At 42.8% G+C, this 21,253-nt stretch overlaps 1 protein-coding gene across 2 annotated transcripts; it reads right to left on the minus strand.

The window, feature by feature from the left end:
• Window positions 1-44: 44 nt before the first annotated feature.
• LOC137189297 (ras-GEF domain-containing family member 1C-like) lies at window positions 45-19,947 on the minus strand. Of its 2 annotated transcripts, none has more exons than XM_067599069.1 (14): window positions 19,569-19,947; window positions 7,515-7,730; window positions 7,162-7,284; window positions 6,807-6,944; window positions 5,475-5,696; window positions 4,231-4,305; window positions 3,251-3,349; window positions 2,558-2,660; window positions 2,382-2,461; window positions 2,190-2,285; window positions 1,972-2,067; window positions 1,764-1,887; window positions 1,559-1,631; window positions 45-1,467 (listed from the first exon to the last, which is right to left on the minus strand). In XM_067599069.1, the coding sequence occupies exons 2-14, from the start codon at window positions 7,722-7,724 to the stop codon at window positions 1,443-1,445; spliced, it is 1,464 nt and encodes a 487-aa protein (XP_067455170.1). In that variant the 5' UTR covers window positions 7,725-7,730; window positions 19,569-19,947; the 3' UTR covers window positions 45-1,442. The 2 variants fall into 2 exon arrangements, with proteins under 2 accessions (XP_067455170.1, XP_067455169.1); XM_067599068.1 differs by having other exon boundaries at window positions 3,251-3,352.
• Between the last annotated feature and the right edge of the window lie 1,306 nt (window positions 19,948-21,253).

A 21,253-nucleotide genomic window follows, 5' to 3' on the forward strand; every position in this document is an offset into this window, starting at 1 on the left:
CTTCCCCATAACCCTCCGCACCCACCCCACCCACCCTTAAAAACGTCTCCCGAACCACAACGAAAAAACTGCCAAAAACAAAGCTCAGTGACAACCCCACGAAACAATAACACATTTCAAGTCAGAGGAACCTGATTTGTCATGACAACCAGCGATTCATATGGCACAAGTTTCCCTCTCAACTTGATAGAAAAACAAAAGTCTCCAATTTTACATTGTCCTTCCACAGAATGCAACACCGCATCATCACTACAAAGTTTGTGTTGCTGTAGTAGTCTTTACAAGGTGGATACTGTTAATGCCCCTTTAAAAAAACAAAAAAATAACACCTGTCGTAGCATGCCGTTCCACTTCATATTCAGTAAAGGAAAAAGTACGATAAAAACAATACGTCTGTCAGCACAGAAATCTCCATAAATATATCAGACAACTGAACGTCAGTCAGAGAAGAACTTCCTGGAGAGCAGAAAGATGAGGGGTAAATGTCACCTGTACACAATCTACACCTGGCCTGGTTAAGCTATACTGTAGTTTTCTTGCATTAATGGCACAATACATTTAAAATGAGTAAACACTTTTTTCTTTTTAAAACAGTTCATATTCCCCACTCCAACATTTTCTCCAAATAAAATACAATAAATAAGAACATAGGAAGAGATGACCTATGAACAGGTTTCTCCAGTCATTCTCATGCAAGACATTGTCATCCTGAACAGACATGAATGCATGAACAGGTGTCTCTCATCTGGATCACACACATACACACTCATACACGCAAAAAAAAAAGTACATGTGAGACGAACTGGTGAAATGCTCAAGGCATGTCCTCTTCTGCTATTCCTTCAGTAGACCTATAAAATATTTGACAGCTGATATGGGCTAGCCAGCGCCCTTGTAAGTTTCATTACAGTACATTACAAGTAAGGAGAAATAAAAGTAAAATATAATACCTAGACAAGGCTTTGGACCAAAAGGGGGAGAGAGAAAGAGAGAGAAATAGGGAGAGAAGCAAATACAAAAACAACAATAGCATCAGTAGGAATTTCATTTTATAAAGTGGTTTTCCCTGTAACTGTACTCTCTATGGTAGTAAACATGTCTTCACAGAGTAAACACACATCGAGGGGAGAAGGAGAAGTTGTGTCCCTCTCCAACACACCGTACCTCATCACTGATAGTTCATATGCTGTAAAGGCATTTTGTTCCAGTTTCCATAGCTTAATTTTTTTTCAGTTTGACTTTTTTTTTTTATCTTGTGTCTTCTTTTTATGATTTTTTCACACTCTTCTTGATGAATCCTGTTCATCGGGTTTCTTTTTTTTTTGTCGTCATTTCTTCATAGAAAAACACCTAAGTACCAGCTAGGCTCCTTCACAGTTCATTTTAGTGCAATGAGAACACGCGCCCCCTCGCTGGTGGGAGGGTTAGATGCCGTCAGTGCCTCATGTCTTTCCCAGAACGTTAGACCTGACGAGAGAAAAAAGAGATGTTGATTGAGGAAGGTGTATCTATAGACACTGGGTGGCATCTCTCATTAGACTGGTGCTATGATTCTCACCTGAGTGCTTTCCATCTATCCTTCTCTACCTGGTTCTCTGGACTCTCACTCTCATAGGATGCAAGGTAGAGTCCTGCAGAAGGATAAGAAAAGAAAGAGATAGAAAATAAGTAAATTAGTGGGGAAAAAAACTATGGTGAAAATACGTGGATCAAGCATGTGCAGAAGAGTTTCTAAAAATGAAAACAGCATGGTAGGTTCTCACCGTCCTCACTGAAGATGGGAGCAGTGTGGAGGTAGTGCAGGATGGCCCGATCCTCCTCAAACGGACACTCCACTTGTTTCCACGTCATGAACTCCCCGACCTGCCGTGCCAGCTCCACGAATTTCTAAACAATGAAATGACACTGAGTGAATGTTTTCTAAGGTTATTAGTACATGAGGCAGTGTCAGGTGAAAAGGGGTAGTCTCACCTCAAAGTTGACATGGCCGTTGGGCAGCCGATTGGCACATCCTTCATTCAAGAAGTAAATATCTTTGATCAGCAGACTGAAGAAGGGAATCACAATCTGAGGAGAGAAAACAAACAGGAAGATATGGAAAAATATTGACTTGACGATGAAAAGAAATGACTGAATGGATGCCTGCACGCTTCCAGAGAAACAGCCAACGATGCGGAGCCGAACCCTACCCTTTCTCTGTTGCTGTTAGCAGTCTGAGAGCGATGGGCAGCCCCCCTCAGGGCAGTTCTATAGTTGTAAAAGTTTCCTGTAGGATCCATCTGATGCTGTCAAAGTAAATGGAAACAAACAATACCCTGTCAACCTCAAGTTATTACCTGCCTTGTACTTCTTACTTGGTGAGTCTGTGAGTTTGTGTTTACCTCCAGAATGAAGAACTTGGCGGTCTTGGCTTTGCCCCAAGTCTTCTTCAGCCGTGACACGGGACTCATGTTCATACCAGCTAGAGAAGGAAGTAGATTGTAACTGTTAATACAGTGTCGGGCATTAGAATTCATTGGAACTGCTGATAGGCTCATGCGAAAAATTAAACACTCACAGATGATGGCCATGAGGGAGTTGAAGTTTCCAATGTTGAAACACTCCCTGGCTACATCAATGAAAAACTCGATCACCTGGGCTCTCTGCTTCTTCTTCGCAGGCTGCGGAGATAAGACGAGAAGGAATTACACACCATATGAACTCAATTTGAAGACATTTTATTATAATTCTCACAACCCTAATTTACACTGGCACAAAGAGTTACACAATCCATTTCATACCCAAGAAAGTAGTGACACAAAATAACCACTAGGGGGCAGTGACGCTTCATAACAACAAACTGTCTTGACATGCTCCCCCTCTTTTTCTTTATACTGTAATAAATAATTTCAAAAAATACTATTTAAAATATTTTAAAAAATGAAATACCAGGCTTAATAAAATATAAAATATGTACATAAATACTGATCCAAATATACACAATAGTGTTACTGACATGTTGATGTATAATCTAAACACCTTTTGCCTTTTACTAGTCTTCAAAAAATATCTTGTCTCCTCATCTTTATGTCAATTTCACGATTAAAGTGCTTTTCATCAGTTGTCCTATTTTGTGAACAGTGTTCATAATGCTTTGCACACCTTTTACTCACTTTATTTTTGGCATTATGAGTCTATTCTGTGTTCTGTTTGCTTCTGAAGTGTTTGTCAGAGTAAATGAGGACCTGGTGCATCAGCATTTGCCACTCACCATGCAGATCTCAGTAGCTACCAGGTAACACAGTCTGTTAAACCACCTGACATAAGCCTCCAGGTTGGAGGTTTTCTTCTTCTGGTCACTGAAGCATGGCTGCTGATGACATACACACACATAAACAGACGTGAGCATAGGCAGTGCTACCATAGGGAATTCCTCTGATCCTAATTAGCTTCCTATCTACAGGCTGACCCCCCTTCGCGAGTGTAAATGACAAAGACAGCGAGCTGGGAGCGGAAATAACACGATCAATGGAGAGCACAAAAAAAACCAAAAAAAAAACAGAGGAAGGACAGAGTGAAGGAGACGGCAACCAAACACGAGGAAAAATCCACAGTGGACCGGCGGAAAGTGAGAGAGTGAAAGCATTCATCAGTTAAATGACAGGACAGATGAAGCAATCGTGTGCTGCTACAGCTTGTGTCAATACAATGATGTGCTGTTTGTGACCTTAGTGGCCTGCTGACCATTACGTGGCCCTGAAGACGCAAATCTTAATTAGACATAGCCACACATTCTCCACAACATAAGAGACTGGGCTTTTTACATCAGGTTGGTGTAAAATTCTGCCACCATCAGAAACCTTTGACAAAAATGTTCATATTTAATAAAACAAAACGGAACATATGTCTAAAAACTGCTGTGGTTTGACCTTTGATAATAAGAAGTCAATTTTAGAATTCATATATGTTTATTTCTCCCAGAAATACATTATATACATATTTAAAGATCCCCTCCAGATGTGTTTTAAGACTGTTAAAATACTCTGCTTGAACACTAATTCATGACTGATGTTGTTTTTCCATAAAAAAATTCAATTACCATGTTAAAAATTCTTCAAATGACATCTACTCCCTCTCCCTCACTCTGTACATACATTATTCTGCACAGCGAAGCTCAAACATTTACATTCAACATCATGAAGAATGGATGGTGATTTATAAATAATATCAATATTCAAAATCAAAGTTTACCTGAGTTCCATCTAGTGGGTCTTTCTGAACAAAGGCTTGGACAAACTCCTCCGGTTCAATATGACTTAAATGTTCCTGGAAAACACACACACACAACGATAGCTGTAGTCCCATTAATAATTCTTTCATTTCAGTAATGGAAGGCAATCAATACGAGGAAGTAATGACTCATTGACATGACTCATTGGAATTATATTTCATCAAATTGACACTTGAAGTAATATTCACTTCTATTAAAAGGTAACCACACATATATATATATATATATATATATATATATATCAAAATGACTCATTAGACCTATTTTCAACTCATGATGTTAAAAAAAACCAAAACAGTACTACAGACACACACACACATACACACACGAATACCACACATAGTGACAGAAACGCTTCACTACTAAACACATCTTGTTTTTAATCAGTATGTTGTTAAAACCCACAAAAGAGGTCTGTATGTATGTGAGCACTGTACATGCCTGTCTCTCTTTCTGCTTCTATGTGTGTGTGTGTGTGTGTGTGTGCGCCAGAGTGTGAAGCTGTCAGGTCATATATATCCACAGCGGTTTTATCCCCTTTGTTTGAGCCCTAAGGCACATCACTGACTTCTGGGGTGATGTCACCGCTCAGACAAGGGTACACACTTACTCAGGCACACACACACACACACACACACACACACAAACACACAAACACACACACACACAACCACTCCCAAATACACGTGCCCGCATTAAGACACACATGAACACACTGACGGCACCATGTATGCACTGTGAGGGACACTGCAGACATCTTTCGCCCATGTATGTTTCATTGCACTACACCCTTTGTTCTTTTGAACACGCTGGGTGAAGACCAGTTAGTGCTGCAATCACTGACAAGTAATAATCAAGGTTAGACCTCAGAGATCTTCGGACCAGAGTTAAGTGTGCCAGTTTCAGTTTGCTACTACACCCCCCACTATCTTTCCTTTGTTCTTTTCAGATTCATACATTTTCAATCACCCCTCACATCTTTTCATCTCCATCCCCGCTCGATTTGATGTCTCAGATTCCATGTTTATGTCCTTGCCTGAAACTATGTCTCCACCCCTGCTTTACTATCCTCAGCTCCTTCTCTCCCCGCCCCCTTCCAGCATCCTCTCCACTCCTCCTCGTCCATCCTTGTTATCATCTCTTACCCTGACCTCTGTCTAACCCACACTTCCCTCCCTCCCTCCCTCCCTCTCCTTCTACTCACCAGCTCCACGTGGGTGAGCTGCTGTGCCAGTGTGTACGGGTCATTGCAGATGGAGAGCATGTCCTTCTGGATGGGCGGAGGCTTGGTCTTGAAGGCCACCAGCTTGTCAGAGATGGAGGAGGCATTGAGGGAGACCTTGACGATGCTCTCTTCCCCCTGGCTCATCAAGGCCAGCCTCTGGCTAAGCTTCTGCAGCACCTGGTTCAGGGTTTTCCAGTACGCCTGCGGAGAGGGAGAGGAAAGGGAGAGGAGAGGATAGGGAGTTGTCAGTAAGGTCTTCATTAATGTGAATAATTTATTAATGCTTTATAGATCAGTATTAGGCACAAATCAAAAGACTTTCTGTGTTACTGGGTTGTGAGCAAGTGGTCAATTATTTGCCAAAAGAGCATACCTTGTCATCTCTTTACTTAACAACTTACAATTGAGTATAAAATAAGTAATCAAGCACACTGATGAGCCCAAGAATTTACAGAACTGTGTAATTTTTCAGCTGCATTAAAACAGGTTTTCACTCAAAAGCAGCAGTGTGCTGTGTGTTGTGTCCAGGAATGTGTGTTTCTGTGCTCCTCCCTCCAGATGACTGGTCACTGAGGCCATTAGGTCAGTCTGTCTCACAAATGACCCAGAGCCATAGCTCCCACATGTACGAACACACATGCACACACACATACTGTAGACAGCCAGCTGTAAATAGCAGCACATTCATCACCACCTGCCCTTCCCCTCTTTCTGTCCTCCCTTCACCTCCCTCCGTTTTTCCTTGTCTTCCACCCTGACTCCATCCTCCACCTCTACCTTTTTCCTCTGCTCTCTGCTCTCTGTGCCCCTGTATCCCATCCCCCCCCATTTTCTCCATCCATCTCTCTCGCTCGATTATCCCATGAGGCTGCAGATAGAGCCACTCCTCTAACATCCTTCCTTCCTCTCTCCTCTCGCTTTCTCTCTCTCTATAGTGCAAGACTGTGTAACATGGAGCTGTGGCTACTCACCCTACACTGACACTCTGATTCCTTCCACCACCTCGCCACAGAGGTAGTGATGATAATTGAATTTTGTTCCCCATTAGAGCATTCCTCACTGCAGCTACAGCTTATAAGAGGCTATAATGGCCACAAATACAGTGTAGATCAAAATCAGGCCATCACAAATTGTTACGCTGTAGAAACGGATAACTTGATGAGTAGCAGGCTATTATTTAACTTTATTCCTTTAAAAGAAGATCTAGGGTCTTTCCAAAACTGTACAAAAAAGCATCCTATCTTTTAAAGATGACCGAACCATCTCACATTAATGTTATCATACGGCTGAAGTTTCATGTCATCTGTGTACCTCATCACACGGAGCTATCCTGTGAATGATGTCTTTAAGGTGTCCAACCATCTTCTCGTCCCTGAAGTCGGTGGGGAACGTCTCTGTCCACTCTGTCAGCAGTTGCAGGATCTTGGGACCAAACTTGCGCACTTTTGCCTGTAGTTGAAGAAGTGAAAGAGATTTACCACTTTCTATTTTTGTGATTCCATAAGCAGAACAAAACAATTTGACAGTTTGGCAAAAAAGTAGTGGTTGCTTAGATGCAGAACACGAGTGAGTCTGAGTGTTTTTGCTGAGGCAGTCTGTTTGCTAGTTAGTTAGTGCACATGCATAAAGGAGTACTGTATGTATTTGTGTGTGGTGCAGTACTGACCGTATCGAGTGGGCTCTGATCCAGCTGCTGCTGTTTAATGCACAGCTCACACACCCTGGCCAACAGCTCCGGAGGAGGGATGAACAGACGGGCACTCAGCAAGAAGGTAAACACATAGGCTTTCTGTCAATTGACAGAAGGGGACATTCGGTAAGACACTGCCACTACATCAATAAAAAACACTGCAGCTTTCTGTAATTAAATGAAGAAAAGTAGCACTTTAAACAGAGACATGGTACTAAGAATGTAATTGGAACTACTGTCATTACCACTATAAACTGAAATGGACTTTCTGAGGGAGTTTATAATGAACAGTGGTGTGACTGTGGTTCATCGCTGTTTGTGTCATTTACCTCGGGGTAGTAATCAGCAGTGGGCACCAAGTTCTGGATAAGGGTGTCCAGGGAGGCAGAGGTGATCGGGGGCCCATCGGCCAGGCAAGCCCCGGGCCCCTGGCCCTCCTGTGCGGCCTCCTCCTCCTCCCCAGGCTCAGCGCAGGCCAGATGGGGGCTGAAGCCACTGGGAGTGGTGAACATGGTGCCTGAGCACACAGTCTGGGGCATTCCTGGCTAGAATACAAATAGACAGAGACAATATACCGTCAGCAACAATATAGACAGAATGAGGAATAAGGATATGGTTTGTTTTTTATTGAACAAAAATTGAAGTAGGGTAGCACTTTTGATCTGGTAAGGGGAAGTGTGTTTTATCCAACACTCTCTCTGCAGTCAATCTACAAGGCCTCTCTACAAGCCTGAATTCTCTTACACTCCTCTCCCTCTCTTCTCAGTCCTCTGTTCATCCTCCCAGCGTATCATCTCCTATTCACTCTAACTCTACACAGCAATGCACTCATTCCATCCAACCGATGACCCACTGCTGTCGTCGGGGGATACAGAATACCCCCCAACAGCTGCCCTGTCTCCCACGTCGACAAGACAGAGGAGAAAACGGAAATGTGGGTCACTTAGTCGCCGTGGAAACCGTTGCTGCCTGAGAGCAATTGCGCGGCCTCCATCACTGCCCTGCATGTCTTTCCCTTCAAGAATGCTTTGGGTTACACATTTAAAAAATTCAACATGCTCCTTCCCTCAATGGACCAACCCTGCAGCTGTAGTGGAAAGGAGCACTTACTGTACTGTACGCTAGAGTAGAGATACTACGGAGACAGAGTATATTATGATCCTCAGGGTACAATTATCATCATCACTGTTATGTCCATCTACCTGTAACTTCTCTTTTGTCAATATTTCAAAATGGCAAGTTAGAGTAAATATAAGATTTGGATTCAATTGAATTAAATGTTGTACAAGCAATTAGCAAAGTAATTGTTCAGAAACAGTTTTGATGATAAGCTTTGATTTATTATGTTAGTTTATGAAATTTGACATAAAAATAGCCTCTGCTGTGCTCGTGCTCTCGCTGACTAACCCTGGCGACTATGTCCACCTGAATCACTCATCATCACCAAAGACGACTGCTATCTCTGGGTGCCTTCAGGCTAGTTCAGTGGCCTGAAGCCTTTCTGCCTGCAGGAGTCACGAGAAAGGCAGCAAACCCACATGCTGACAGTGAGACCTTGAGCAACATGCAGGAAGTTATTTCAGATGTAAGCACTGCTGTTATTCCTGCTCTTTGTAGATCAGACAACTGCCAGGGCCGGGCCTGAATGAGTACACATGTACACATGAACACTCACTAAATATATATATAAAAAAGGAAAGCACAATAGAGGTGAAAAAAGAACCATTTCCCCTACTTTTATGTTGTTCGATAAGGCAGAGCTTGACTAGAAGAGACATTAATTGTCATTATAAGACTGTAACCTACCAAAAATTATGCAGCTATTCAATTAAAAGAAAACCTGAGATCTGAGAAATTAATGGCAAAACCAGCTATCATCCCTAGTCCCTGGAAGAATCCTGGGAATGGAATCATTTCATCCTCGGTTGACCTTCAGGCTCCCTTCCCCCCTCGCTGATCAGCCACCTCGATAAACCGGTGTCACGGGTCCCTGGGGTAAAAGGTCAAGCACACACTGGTGTGTAGAAGTGCAGCTCATGTCTCAAGTTTCCTGTGTGAGGGGCTCAGTTGTCCTTTGTTCTCCCCGATCCCCAACACATGAGCATGCAAACACTTATTTGTACATTTTGTACACACCTAGACACGGACGCATACAGACAGGCACACAAAAGGCTGGGGGATGGGTAGACTTTCTATGAGGCGCTTTTAGAACCTTCCTTCCTTCTTACACCACTGACACCCACAGCCATATCTCTAAAAACGTATGTGGTGATTTAAGACGGCCGACATCGTCTTGTCTGCTCCTAAAAGCTATAATCATGGCTCCTCACTCTGTGAAACACTGACAACAGCCAATGAGAGGAAAAACAGGTATTTAACCGAGCAGATGAAACTCTGAGCATATAAATATTGAAGCTATATACCATATCGATTAGGTAGAACACTTTCTTAAAGGTGACCTATGATGCACATTTCCAGGTCTATATTTTGTAAAGAGACAGGAGCTGTCTGTGTACATACATTTACTAAGAAGACTGTAGTTTGAGAGGCTTTTGTGCCTAGAGTAGATGACTATATAAAAAATCTGTCACGAGTTGACGTCAGCTTGTCTTAAAAAAAAGAAAAAATGTTGGAAATCTAGCATTCAGCGCAGTCTGAAACCTGAGTTTTTTGCTCAGAGGGATTATTTTATCATTTGTTCTTCTTATTATTTAAAACTGGCCTTGTTTAATATGAACATCTGACATTGTAACATTATATATACGACAGAAAATAAGGAAAAGTATAATAGGTCCCCTTTAAATATGCTGCCATGCACACATAGAGTTTAATGAGCCTTCAAATGGTCTATTTTGCAGGGTTAGACATTACTAGGGAACCCCAGTTGAAAAATATTACTACCATAATCTAAAATGCTGCTCTTTTGAGCTGTTTTCTTTCCACAAAAGTGATTGTCACTGTCTGGATTCGGTTCAAATGGGGAAAGCCTGTGGTGCCCTTGCAGCGACCTCCTCTAGATTGGATTACAACATGCTGCCACTGTGAAGACATGGGCTGATAAACAGAGAAATAGACAAATCCAACAAGCCTCTATAACAACATAAATGCAGTGGGAAAGCTTTATGGTAACTGGGAGGAACTTTCTCTGTGAGGCCAGACAGGAATACAAAGTGTGCACAGCTCTAGGAGCCTGTGTGACTAAATCCAGGAGTTTATCTGAGTCATCTCATGCATGCAAACACACACACACCCCTCCTTTACAGCGTTTGTACTCATATATATACGGGGGTGAGTGAGAGTTTTATTTTACGTGCCCACACTGTCAATGATTCCCTTCATTGCTTGTGATAATCTTCACTCTTCTTATTTCTCATATTGCTTATGTTTACATTTTATGATAGGCCAGTCATCAGTGTGTGTGTGTGTGATACACCAAGGCCTTGCTCTCATTGTGCCATTAAAATAGTTGTGAAACAGATTTCAGTGGTAGGTTTAAGATCAAAATAGTGTCAAAGTTTGAAATGTTTGAGCCCATTATAGTTTCACAAAGATGAGGGAAACTGCATTGATGCATTTTAAAGTGCTTGTATCGAGTTAAAGCAGGATTTCTGCTGAACAGCAGCCACTTTGGTCAGTTGCTTCCTCATCATTAGGCGACCTGACTGGTAATGAGAACAGAAAACAAAAAACATGTCTCTAGGTGAGTTACACTGTATTCACTTATTGTTTTACTCAGGCATATACTAGAGAAGAGTCATAAAGTAAGAAAACTGAACTCGGTAATGTCAGTTATACAGAAATATCTAGCCTACCTAAAGTTTGCTAACATTAGCCAATAACTTTAAGCTACTGGTCGTACCAGACCAAGTGAGTTTGTAGCAGAAAAACCCCTGAGTGTATTGAATTGAGCAATGGAGAGTTTTACTTTTTAGGAATTCAACTTTTTTATTTGTTAGACCAAGATTGGGTTATTTTGTCTTTCAAAAGTTACTCGAACTTGCTTTAAAACTGCAAAATCCTGTTGTGTGGGCTTTGTTGGGTTTTGGCAACATCTCTAGTGCTGAGCTGTGATTCCAGTAGAGTTTTTGTGCTTTAAGTCCCACAGATAACTTTGAAATCAAACAGTGGGGGCGAGAACTGCTCATTTTGACTTCCTTTAATAAAATCCATCACTTCTTTTAAACCCCAGGAACTAAAGATCAACACACCCAACATCCAGTTTTATGACTTCCCAATGCAAACCCGGAACAGCTACTTCCAAAGAAAAGCACGGTTTACTACTTTTTATAACCACATTTATTATTTTACAACCATATTACTTACACCACTTTTTTCCTACAGTGTGACCAAGAAGTCATCCACAGCTGTATTCTATGTATAACTTGTTTCCATACCCCATGATACACCCAGCTCCCTCTGTGGCTGTCATACTGCATCAACGCCGCATGAAAAAACACACAGAGAAACGAGCAGAACAGGTGAGTGTAGTGGTGTGTGCTCTAATCCCCCCTGAGATCTCCAACAGCCAGCCACCAGCAGCCCTGCACTCTGTCTAGACAGCTGGGGGAGTGTCATTGTTCAGGCCCCTTGCAGCGTATGTATACATGTGTGTGTTGTCTTGTGTTTCTGTCAGGCTGTTATCGTTACCATCGGGGGATCCGCCTGCTTTGTTCTATCATGATTAACAGAATGGCACTGTCTGGAGACAGGCAATCTTTATCAGAACACCCTTGACTGTCTCTCTGTGTGTGTGCGGAGTAAATCGGAGGTGCATAGTCACCGTGATGATGAAACAATGGCATTCTTGACACGACCTAGCAGCTTGAAGCTGTCTAGCAACTTCACAACTTTGTGAATCTCTGTTTTCTAGTAGCCCCATCTACCTCACTCTCTGTAAAACCTGTTTCACCACATAGATAGTATTACTCATACCTGCAGAGACTGGTGACACAGATGCTGACAGTCTGTTCTGCCACTAAGGACTTAAAGGGTTAATGGATGAGAGACAGCTCTCCATTAAGACTGAAGAGGCTCATTCAGAACAAATCAAACCACTGTCTGACCTCTGTTGTTAAAGAGTCAAGGGTCAAAGGTGAGGAGTTAAGGATCCTTGGTGGGGGTAGATGGAGTACAGTTGCAGCATTGTTTGCATCCAAACTGTGGGGTCATTTTTTGTACTAATGCTCTGTTGCTTGGCTCAGTTTCAAGGCTTCATATAGGCTTTGTCTGCAGTTAGGGACATTACAAAAAGGTCTTCGTGACTTTTAAGGCCATCAGAGCTGACTTTGATTTATTGGCAGTGCTGGCCACGTCTATTAATCATCACCCAAATTGAAAATTATGGGCTAAGAATTTGTCGACAGGTCATATAGAGAGACTAGATCCTTTATAAAGATGCTAATAGATACAAATTTCTTTGAAAATGACATATTTTGTCATTTCTACTGTATGTGAGGGAAGAAAAATATTGTAGTGTTTTGTATTTTTATGTATTAATTGTCCAGATTCAGAAACAACATTTATATCTATGTCCAATAGTATTCTTCCTCAAGCTTGAATAAGTCAGAGACAAGGGTGTTCTTAAATTGTTTTCATGTCCTTGAGGGTACAGCTGATACACAAAAGCCAATTCACTCTATTCCTGCACCTTATTCACCTGATTTCTTTTTTTGGTGACAAGCTTGATGAGGTGTGTCGATTAGGTGTGTGCTCTTGGATGAACAGATCAAATATACTGCAGGGTGTGGGAGTTTGTTAACCACTGCTCTATAGCTTCCCAGGAATTGCATGATATTATGTTTTCAAAATATGAAAAACTTTGATTTATATTTCTACAGTTTTATTTGTGTGCGTTCTTAAATGAGGTCTATTCACATCCTTGACTCTACAATCGTTTTTTTTTTTTTTTACAGAAAGGATATGACATATTGATACTGAGAAACACAACAGAGCAAGAGTGAAACCTAGGACGTGTTGCAATGCTGTTCTTAGAGGAGCAGCACATCATCAGAGGTAAGCACAGCAAATATCCGGCATGGGTATTGCAGCAACGTTGTGTTTTGTTTCTGTAGGAGGGAGGGGGAGGAGGGAGAAGGGGGGTGATATTCCCCTCAGGGCAGTGTGCAGACAGTCTAGGCTCTCTGAATGTTAAACTTGCCTCCTGCCAGACTCGCTAAACTCCTCTTTTCCCTTGCAGACTCCATCATATGACGCCCGATGCTTCCTCCTCACTAACTAATTTACATACTCCAACACTTCTTTTCTAATTTAAGACCCACATGTTCACTCCTTTAACACATTCCAATTTCAACACTTCATCTATTTTTGGGAGTGTGCTCTAAAAAAGCAGTTCCTCGCGTATTTTTGGTACTGACACTGTTTTTGCGTGCCTTAGTGTATTGCAGCTATGGCCTAAATTTTCCACTGTGTTCTTTGAAAGCTGAAATGATGCGACTAAGAGGAAAAAAAAAAACTGGAGTATTCTCATGATGGCAGGGGCTTAAAAGAAAGTAAACACCTCTTTGTCACCCAGCCTCTCCCCCTCCCTCACTCCCCCTTCCCCTTGTCCCCCTCCATTCCTCTCTCCTCCTTTATCTCCCTCTCCACGCCCTACTTTCCAATGTGCCCAGTCAGGACGCTTGTACAGATGGCCTTGCAGCAGCCTGCTCTCCCAGTGGGAGCTGCTGGCATGGGAGGCTTTTTGGCCCTCTGCCCCTACCATCATCCCCAGTCTCCACAGGAGCCCAAAAGTGTACTGGCGTCCAGACTGAACGCCGAGATACATGGGCAGAGCCAATCGGGCTGCTGGGCTACACAGTGACTGCCTGGCAGCTCTGACAACAGAGAGAGAGCGCAAAATACCGCACATATGTCACAGCACACGCGTCGCAACAAAATCAAACCAGCGCACTATTGGTGGTTAATGGTGTGTGTGTGTGTTTGGGGAGGAGCGGAGTTGAAAACAAATGAGTTCATTGTGTCCTGAAAAAACACATGCATGCACACTTGCACCCACACAAGCAGCCAAACACAGGATTGAGTTACCGCAGAGGCATTCCAGCTCCCCACCCATTCCCCAGCCAGTCTCTGTGATACGAGCCTGACAGAGGTTGGGAATCACACTCAGGGCTCAACAGGCACACACTCCCTAAATCCCTTTATTGGCATTCCCCCGTAGTGTCTGAGAGGGGTCGCCCTGACATCCTGGCACCTGTTCCACACCCACCCGCTCCATCAAATCCCGATGTAAAGCTCACTGGGAATTCTCCTGCATGTACACACCCTGTGCATGTGCGTAGCCGGTCTCATTCCTGAGCGAGTTTGGACACAGTCGTGTTCATGTATGTGTTTTTCTTTGTGTATGTGCATGCACTTATGTGTATGGGCTTGTGAAAGGGCTGAGAGAGTCAAGAGTGTATCTAAGTCCAAGTGAAGTCACTCCTTCACTGTGAATGCAACCATCTGTCCTGCTGTTCTCCAAGAGGTGCGGCTGTGCTTCGATGTTTTCTCGCATCTTGGGCAAAAACACAGAGACAGAGAGGGGAAAAGCAAGATGCAAAGACTACGTGACATGAGCGAATCTGCACACTTTTAATCCCCACAGTCAAACTATTACCTCACTAAAATTTACATTTAGAGGCAATGAAGATTAGCATTTACACAAAATCATCAGCCTCAGAGAAAGCCTGTGCTTTTCAGACAAACTCTAAAGGTTGAGGAGCACCATTATCCACCGACTCCACTTTCAAACCACTTCACGCGTGAAAAAAAAATACATGCCTGAATCTATTTCCCCAGTTTAAAAATGGTATAATAAAATGAACTGAAGGTCTCTGACACATATGATGGGTTTGTGCAATCTGTCATGTTACATAGAGATAATTGGAGCTGAGCACAGGCTGGCTCTTAGTGGGCACGTAGCATGTGTCTGAGCCTTGAGTGCCCTAAATCTGTCATTCACAACGGTCATAATGCTTTAAAAAACAGTCATGTATTATTCATAATATCCCAATTTACAACCACCCTTGATGCAATGCTCCTTAGAGGGGAATCGGGCAAGAGTGATTTTGTCTCTGTCCTAAACAGACATAATTTTGCCTGAAGTGCCACTTATGAGGAATTACCAGCTTAGTAAGTGAATGCAAGAATCTGCGAGTGAAAAACAGAGTGGAGTGAAAAAAAGAAAAGCTGAATGAAACAATGCCTATGTGTAGCTACCTCAATAGTCCCTTGAGCACCTTTAAAAAAAATTCGACTGTTCATCTAAACACCCACTCAGCATTGTGGTACTCGCAATCAAACCTGCCAGATAGATGCAGCGAACTAATGAGCGAGATGGTAACAGATGCAAATCTAATAAGCAGACGTTACTAATTTCATCATGGCTGTCTGCTTTCCTGCTAAAGTACATCTATCTGCTCATTACAACCAGCATGGGCAGAGGCCATGCGGTATGTCACTGTTGATGTATGATGTCAAAGCTTACTAATTAGTGCCGGGGGATTGCAGGGTCTGGTCTGTTCGTAACTCATGCCTCGTGTATTTTGATATGATTAGAGAAAAGCAGAGGTCAGAAAGCAGGCTTCAATCATCCACAACCAGCTTTTTAAGTTGATATTTGCTTTTTGATATTTGCTTGTTTGAAAAATGCTTTCTGAAATGCAAGGAGATTAATGATGCATCCATATTTACTATGCCACAACTTCCATTTGTGCTGGATGAATTGATCTCTCAATTACAGCAACAGTATGGCACCACAACAGTCACAGATAAACAGCGACTTCCCCGTTGGCATGCTGGTGCCATCGATATCAAGAAAGGGACTTTGCCAACATATTTCGTGTACTGAATGCTAAAATTAACTATTTACAAGCGGAACCATTGTATTACAGCTGCTTTTATCATTCATGGACTAGGTTTCTAGTGTCAGTTTCGTTTTCAACCTCACTCCAACCCTCCAACTATGCACCTGGAAGCAAATCAAACTTTTGTTACTTGATACTAGTGCCAATATGATACCTGACACCCAGTACCAATACCAAATAAATAATTAAATGAGAATATATAGCGTTTTATGAGAGTATGAATCGGATCAAGCATTGATTGATCAAGCGGTGATTTCTGGTGATTTATATACCTTTCACCTTGTACCTCAGTTGTGCAGAAGCTTTACGGTCTGCTAAACAAACAAAATTCTGATGAAACCGTTCATACAGTTGACATGATGAGGATCATTTCATTTCTTGGGTCCTATATCTGATGGAATTAATATATGCTTATTTCAATGGTTTATTGAACAGATTCGCTGGGATCTAATCATATTCCATTGCTTTTTTTTGACCCAACCAATCCATAAAGACAGACTGTCAATAGCTTCCCATATGCCAGCATGCAGGCCATGTGCAGGCAGCTAAGACCAGCTCTGGAGAGCGTAGAGCGTTTCCATGGAGTCAGGGCTCCTGTTGGGAGGTAATTAGATGCCTGTTGAGTCCCTACTGTGACCCCCCCCCCCCCCCCCCACTTCTCTCTTTCATTCCATAATCCCTTGTTTCCCCCCTCTCTCTGTCTCTCTCTCTCTCTTTCTCTGTCTTTCGCTCTCATGACAGAGCAGCAGGCTGTGACAGAGTGATTCCACATGTGAACCCTGCCTGCCTCCACCTGTCAGCGAGATCAGTCTCATCATCCCGGTGTCAGCAGCAGCAAAAGCTACGGTGCAGCCGAAGGACACAGTCAGGTACACAGGCCATCACGACGCTCTGTCCCTTTTTTCAGTTGAGCTCCCGCTGGGCTGAGGAGCTGTTTATGTTTGGTGCAAAAAAAAAAAAAATTGACAGTCTAGAGGCACTGGTGGTAAAAAAATTTAAGTGAGAACAGTGTTTTTCTTTCTGCAACTGTCATTTTTGTGCTGTTTATATTTAGTTTCCTTTCATTATTATGTCATTTCCCCAAGGGACCCCTTATAAATCGAAAAATGGCTTCAGCATAAAAAAAAAAAAAACAGGAACAAAAGATTTCCGTTCCTCTCTGACTGATCATCTATCCATTCAACACATACAGCTTGGGGCTGGGTTTCAAACCTATCCCAGCATGCACTGGACAAGTGAATAAACACTCAATAGAAAATTTTGTTTGATTGCTTCATGTGTGTTTAACAGCCACAGTATGAGCTTAACTTTCTAATGCGCAAGTAACAGAACTGCCAGTAAGATGTTGGAGTGGATTCCTGTTTCGACTGCTCCGTAATAAGGCGGTAGTGGAATTCTGTCATGTCTGTGGAGTAGAATAGCCTGTGATCTATAACTCCAAAGACACACACACACACACACATACAGAAACCCCTTCCCCCTTACACAGCCATAAAGTCAAGTCAAGTCGATGTTATTTGTATAGCCCAATATCACAAATTTGCCTCAAGGGGCTTTACAGTCTGTACAGCAATACAACATCCTCTGTCTTTAGACCCTCGATTCGAATAAGAAAAAAAACCCCAAGAAACGTCAGGAAGAGCAACAGAGGAGGGATCCCTCTCCCAGGAATGGACAGATGTGTAATAACCTTGTGGTGGTGATAAAGCTGTCATTGCTACCAGACTAACAGCTACTGTGTTTACCTCCCTGTCGACCTGCTGCAGACAGACCCTGCCCCCTCTCTTTCTCACTCTCCAAACACTCACACACACACTCACACACACACACACACACGCACACACAAATGACTGGTCTCACTCTCTGGGAACTTGCCTCTCTCAATCTCACGTCAAAAAAACAAAAACAAACGATGCCCTCATTAACAGCACACCTGTTATTCTCTGCAGACTTGGCCTGAATTGGAGGGGAACATGTGCTGCAGTCAATGTCTGTACCTGCAGACTTGTTATCGGTGACTCCTGACAGACCTCCGCTCGGGTGACTCATGCCTGTACAACCCTTACCTACTGTACTGTCAGAGCAAGCTGCCATTTCAAATCAGAACCGTTCTATAGCCAAGGGCATAGAGTGGTTTTATGGGCTCAGCAGGGGAGAGCTCAACTGAATAGGTAAATGCAGAAGAGGTAGAACAAAGAGCTGCACCGGGTTGATCACTGGAGGTACAAAGTCAAAGAATGTTAATGATGGCACAAAATAGAAATAATTCAGATTTTATCCAGAGTTGGATGACATGTAAGACTGGAGAGAATCAAGGAATTGATTTACAGCGTCTCACAAAGGGAACTCTCATACAGCGAGCACAACACAGAAGGAAAAAAATGTTTGTTTTTCACCCCTCTGGGCATACAGAAGCACATAGTGCCAGCAAAGGTGAAAGTGAGAGAAGCTGCCAATGCCTCCTGGAGCTCCATGCTGAGAGAGGAGGGCCCATAAATGTGATGCCCCACTCCGGTGCTTCCCTCCTGGAGGGGCTGAGATTTGGAGGAGAGCAGAGCTGAGGGCGTGGGAAGCGCAGACACCATAAGTGGCTTTACTGTCAATATCAACAACCCAGGCTAGAATTTCTCCCCACCTGACTGGTTTCCAACAGAGTCGGTCTTACTTTCATGCACCTAAGCTGCAGAAGACAGATAACAAATCCTTTTGGTTTGTGTTGGTAAGCTACATCGCCCTTGGGTAAAAAAAAAAAAAAAAAAGGCTGCTTTAGTGGATGATGCAGATTTTTTTCATTCCTGCTAAAATAGAGTAAAAATGTCACCAGTGCCACACCTGTTCCTTCAGGCTCTGAAATAACACAACTCACATGTATATATGCAGAGGTAGAGGGGAAGAGATGCAATGGAGTGCTTGAGGAAATCAGCAGTGAGTTTACATAGAGGCTCCACTCCCACGTTAATAATTACACAAAACGAGATAAGCTTTGCACCATGTAGCCAAACCCAGTCAACAACATAATAAACATGTGACAATCTATTTGTCCGAGTTATCAGTTAGCTATCTTTGTTTTCAATGCTGTAAACACACTATTACAATGTCAGATGCATGCGTATCCAATATTCACTCCTTTAAATGTGTCAGAGCCAGAAGACGCAGTGACTCCAGTCCCTGACACGAGCTGGGTCCCCTCACACGCCCTGAAACAGGCACAGTGCACACCGCTGACTCACGCCACAGACTGTGATGCTTTGCATCGTAGTAAAGGGATGTAAGCGGCGGTACACTATCTCTAACAAGATAAGGAATTATGATGTCATCACTGTTGCTCGTAAAGTTTTAACTGTGACGACACAGTTCTCTTGTCACAGTAAACAAAACGCATGCGTGGAACATCCCGACACACACATACTCGCACGCGTAAATACGCACACACAAACACTGGCTGTGGGCGTGAGCGCAATCTCAATATGCTAATACGGTTGTAGTAGTAGGGTAACCTTGATTTTATGGGTTACTTACCAGCACTACACTCTGATCCCCATCTTTGATCCGACTTGTATCCGATGACAAATCAATAAAACTGCTGTTCCAGATATTCCCAGATTAATTAGCCTTCACACAACAGCCCGGTCAACTGGCACCGGTGGGAGAAGTGGAGCCGGACTCCAGAGGCACAGCCTGATTGATGGATGTGGAGGAAATGTCTGTTGATAGCAGCCTGTTAAATGTCCTGGTTGTGGACAGGTTTCCACCGGTGAACAGCGGACACAGACGGAGAGCTGACCCCGCGAAAGAGTGCGTCCCTGAAGGCGTGGCGACCCGTCCTGTCCTGCGCCACGGAGACACCGCGGACCGCACAGCGCATCAACACGTCCTCGGAGCAAGTGGTTAGACAGGAGAGGAGAGAGAGGGAGCTACTCACAATAGTCAAGTGAGCCGAAATATGACTTCCGCTTTGGGTTTTCAAAATTAGAGACGAATAGGGGCTGCACTGTTGTCTGGGTTGTAGAAGACTGTATTAACCAGGGCAAGTCCGAGACCATTAAGAGCGCCCAATTCACATTTTGGGCCCCCTGACACAAATGAGCTTTGGAACCTATTGACACCATCAGTAACAACAACAAATTTCGGTGCTTTGTGTATATATCTTGTCACCTTCAAGTAAACAAATTAAACCATGTCATGGCACCATATGAGCACGATACAGACCTAAATAATGAAGGTATTTAAACTATTTTTTGACCAGATTAAAGTTACTACATAGAACTTTCATTTTGTGTTGATTTCAGTGGCCCCTGTGGACAAAAGTGTTTTCCCAGAATTAAGACTGAATTTCCCATGAGCACCACCGCCTCGTGTCGTAAAGATCTTCACTAGTGACTAAACTATTTGTTTTGGAAGTGAGTGAAAGAAAGATGCTACTTATTTTTAATACAATTTTTCTTTATTGAACACAGCTGTTTGCAGGATGCATAATGACAAGGTAATGTATCTGTCTGTGGCTATATAAGATTAATAACAGTAATATGATGATGGTGAAGCAAAGTAAACTTTATTTTAGTACCGTTCATACACTGTTACATGTGAGGCTGCATTCACACCAAATCCGGCACTGCGGCACCTTCCCATAGGATTGTGCGAAGGCGTGGGAGTGTTTATTTGTGCTTTAGAATGTAGCCGCTGTGAAACAATAAGAGAATAACATTTTATTTCTCAGATTCACTTCTTTGTTCTGTCTTGCACTCTCCCTCTCTTTTTCTCCCGGCTTTTTTGAAATGAGTCAGGAAGCCAACAACAAGTCTAACTTACTTTTAATGTTATCAAATGAAGAGAAATGTCCTCCCCCTGTCCGGCAGACATTTAGAGTAACTATATAGAAATAGCCAATCTTCTCGCTGATGGTCTTGTTTGCTTATGTAGATCATAGAGAGGCATCAGTATTAAAGTGAGACTGTTTCATAACCAGTTTAAAGTTCCTTGTTGTAACTTTAACGCAGGACCAATTTAAAGAGCATTGTCATTTTAGCTTCATTTGAAACTGTAATTTTGGGTGCATATGCCCAAACAAAATTGCTGTTAATCCAATGACAAACTACAAACTGGGGCCCCTGATTGGGTCTGGGGGCTATTGCTCAATTTACCCAGTAAGTAATCCAGACCTGACCATCAAGAGCCCAAAACATTGTACCTGTATACAAACTGCA

This window comes from Thunnus thynnus, chromosome 9 (assembly GCF_963924715.1).
Source record: "Thunnus thynnus chromosome 9, fThuThy2.1, whole genome shotgun sequence".
Classification (NCBI taxonomy): Eukaryota; Metazoa; Chordata; class Actinopteri; order Scombriformes; family Scombridae; genus Thunnus; species Thunnus thynnus.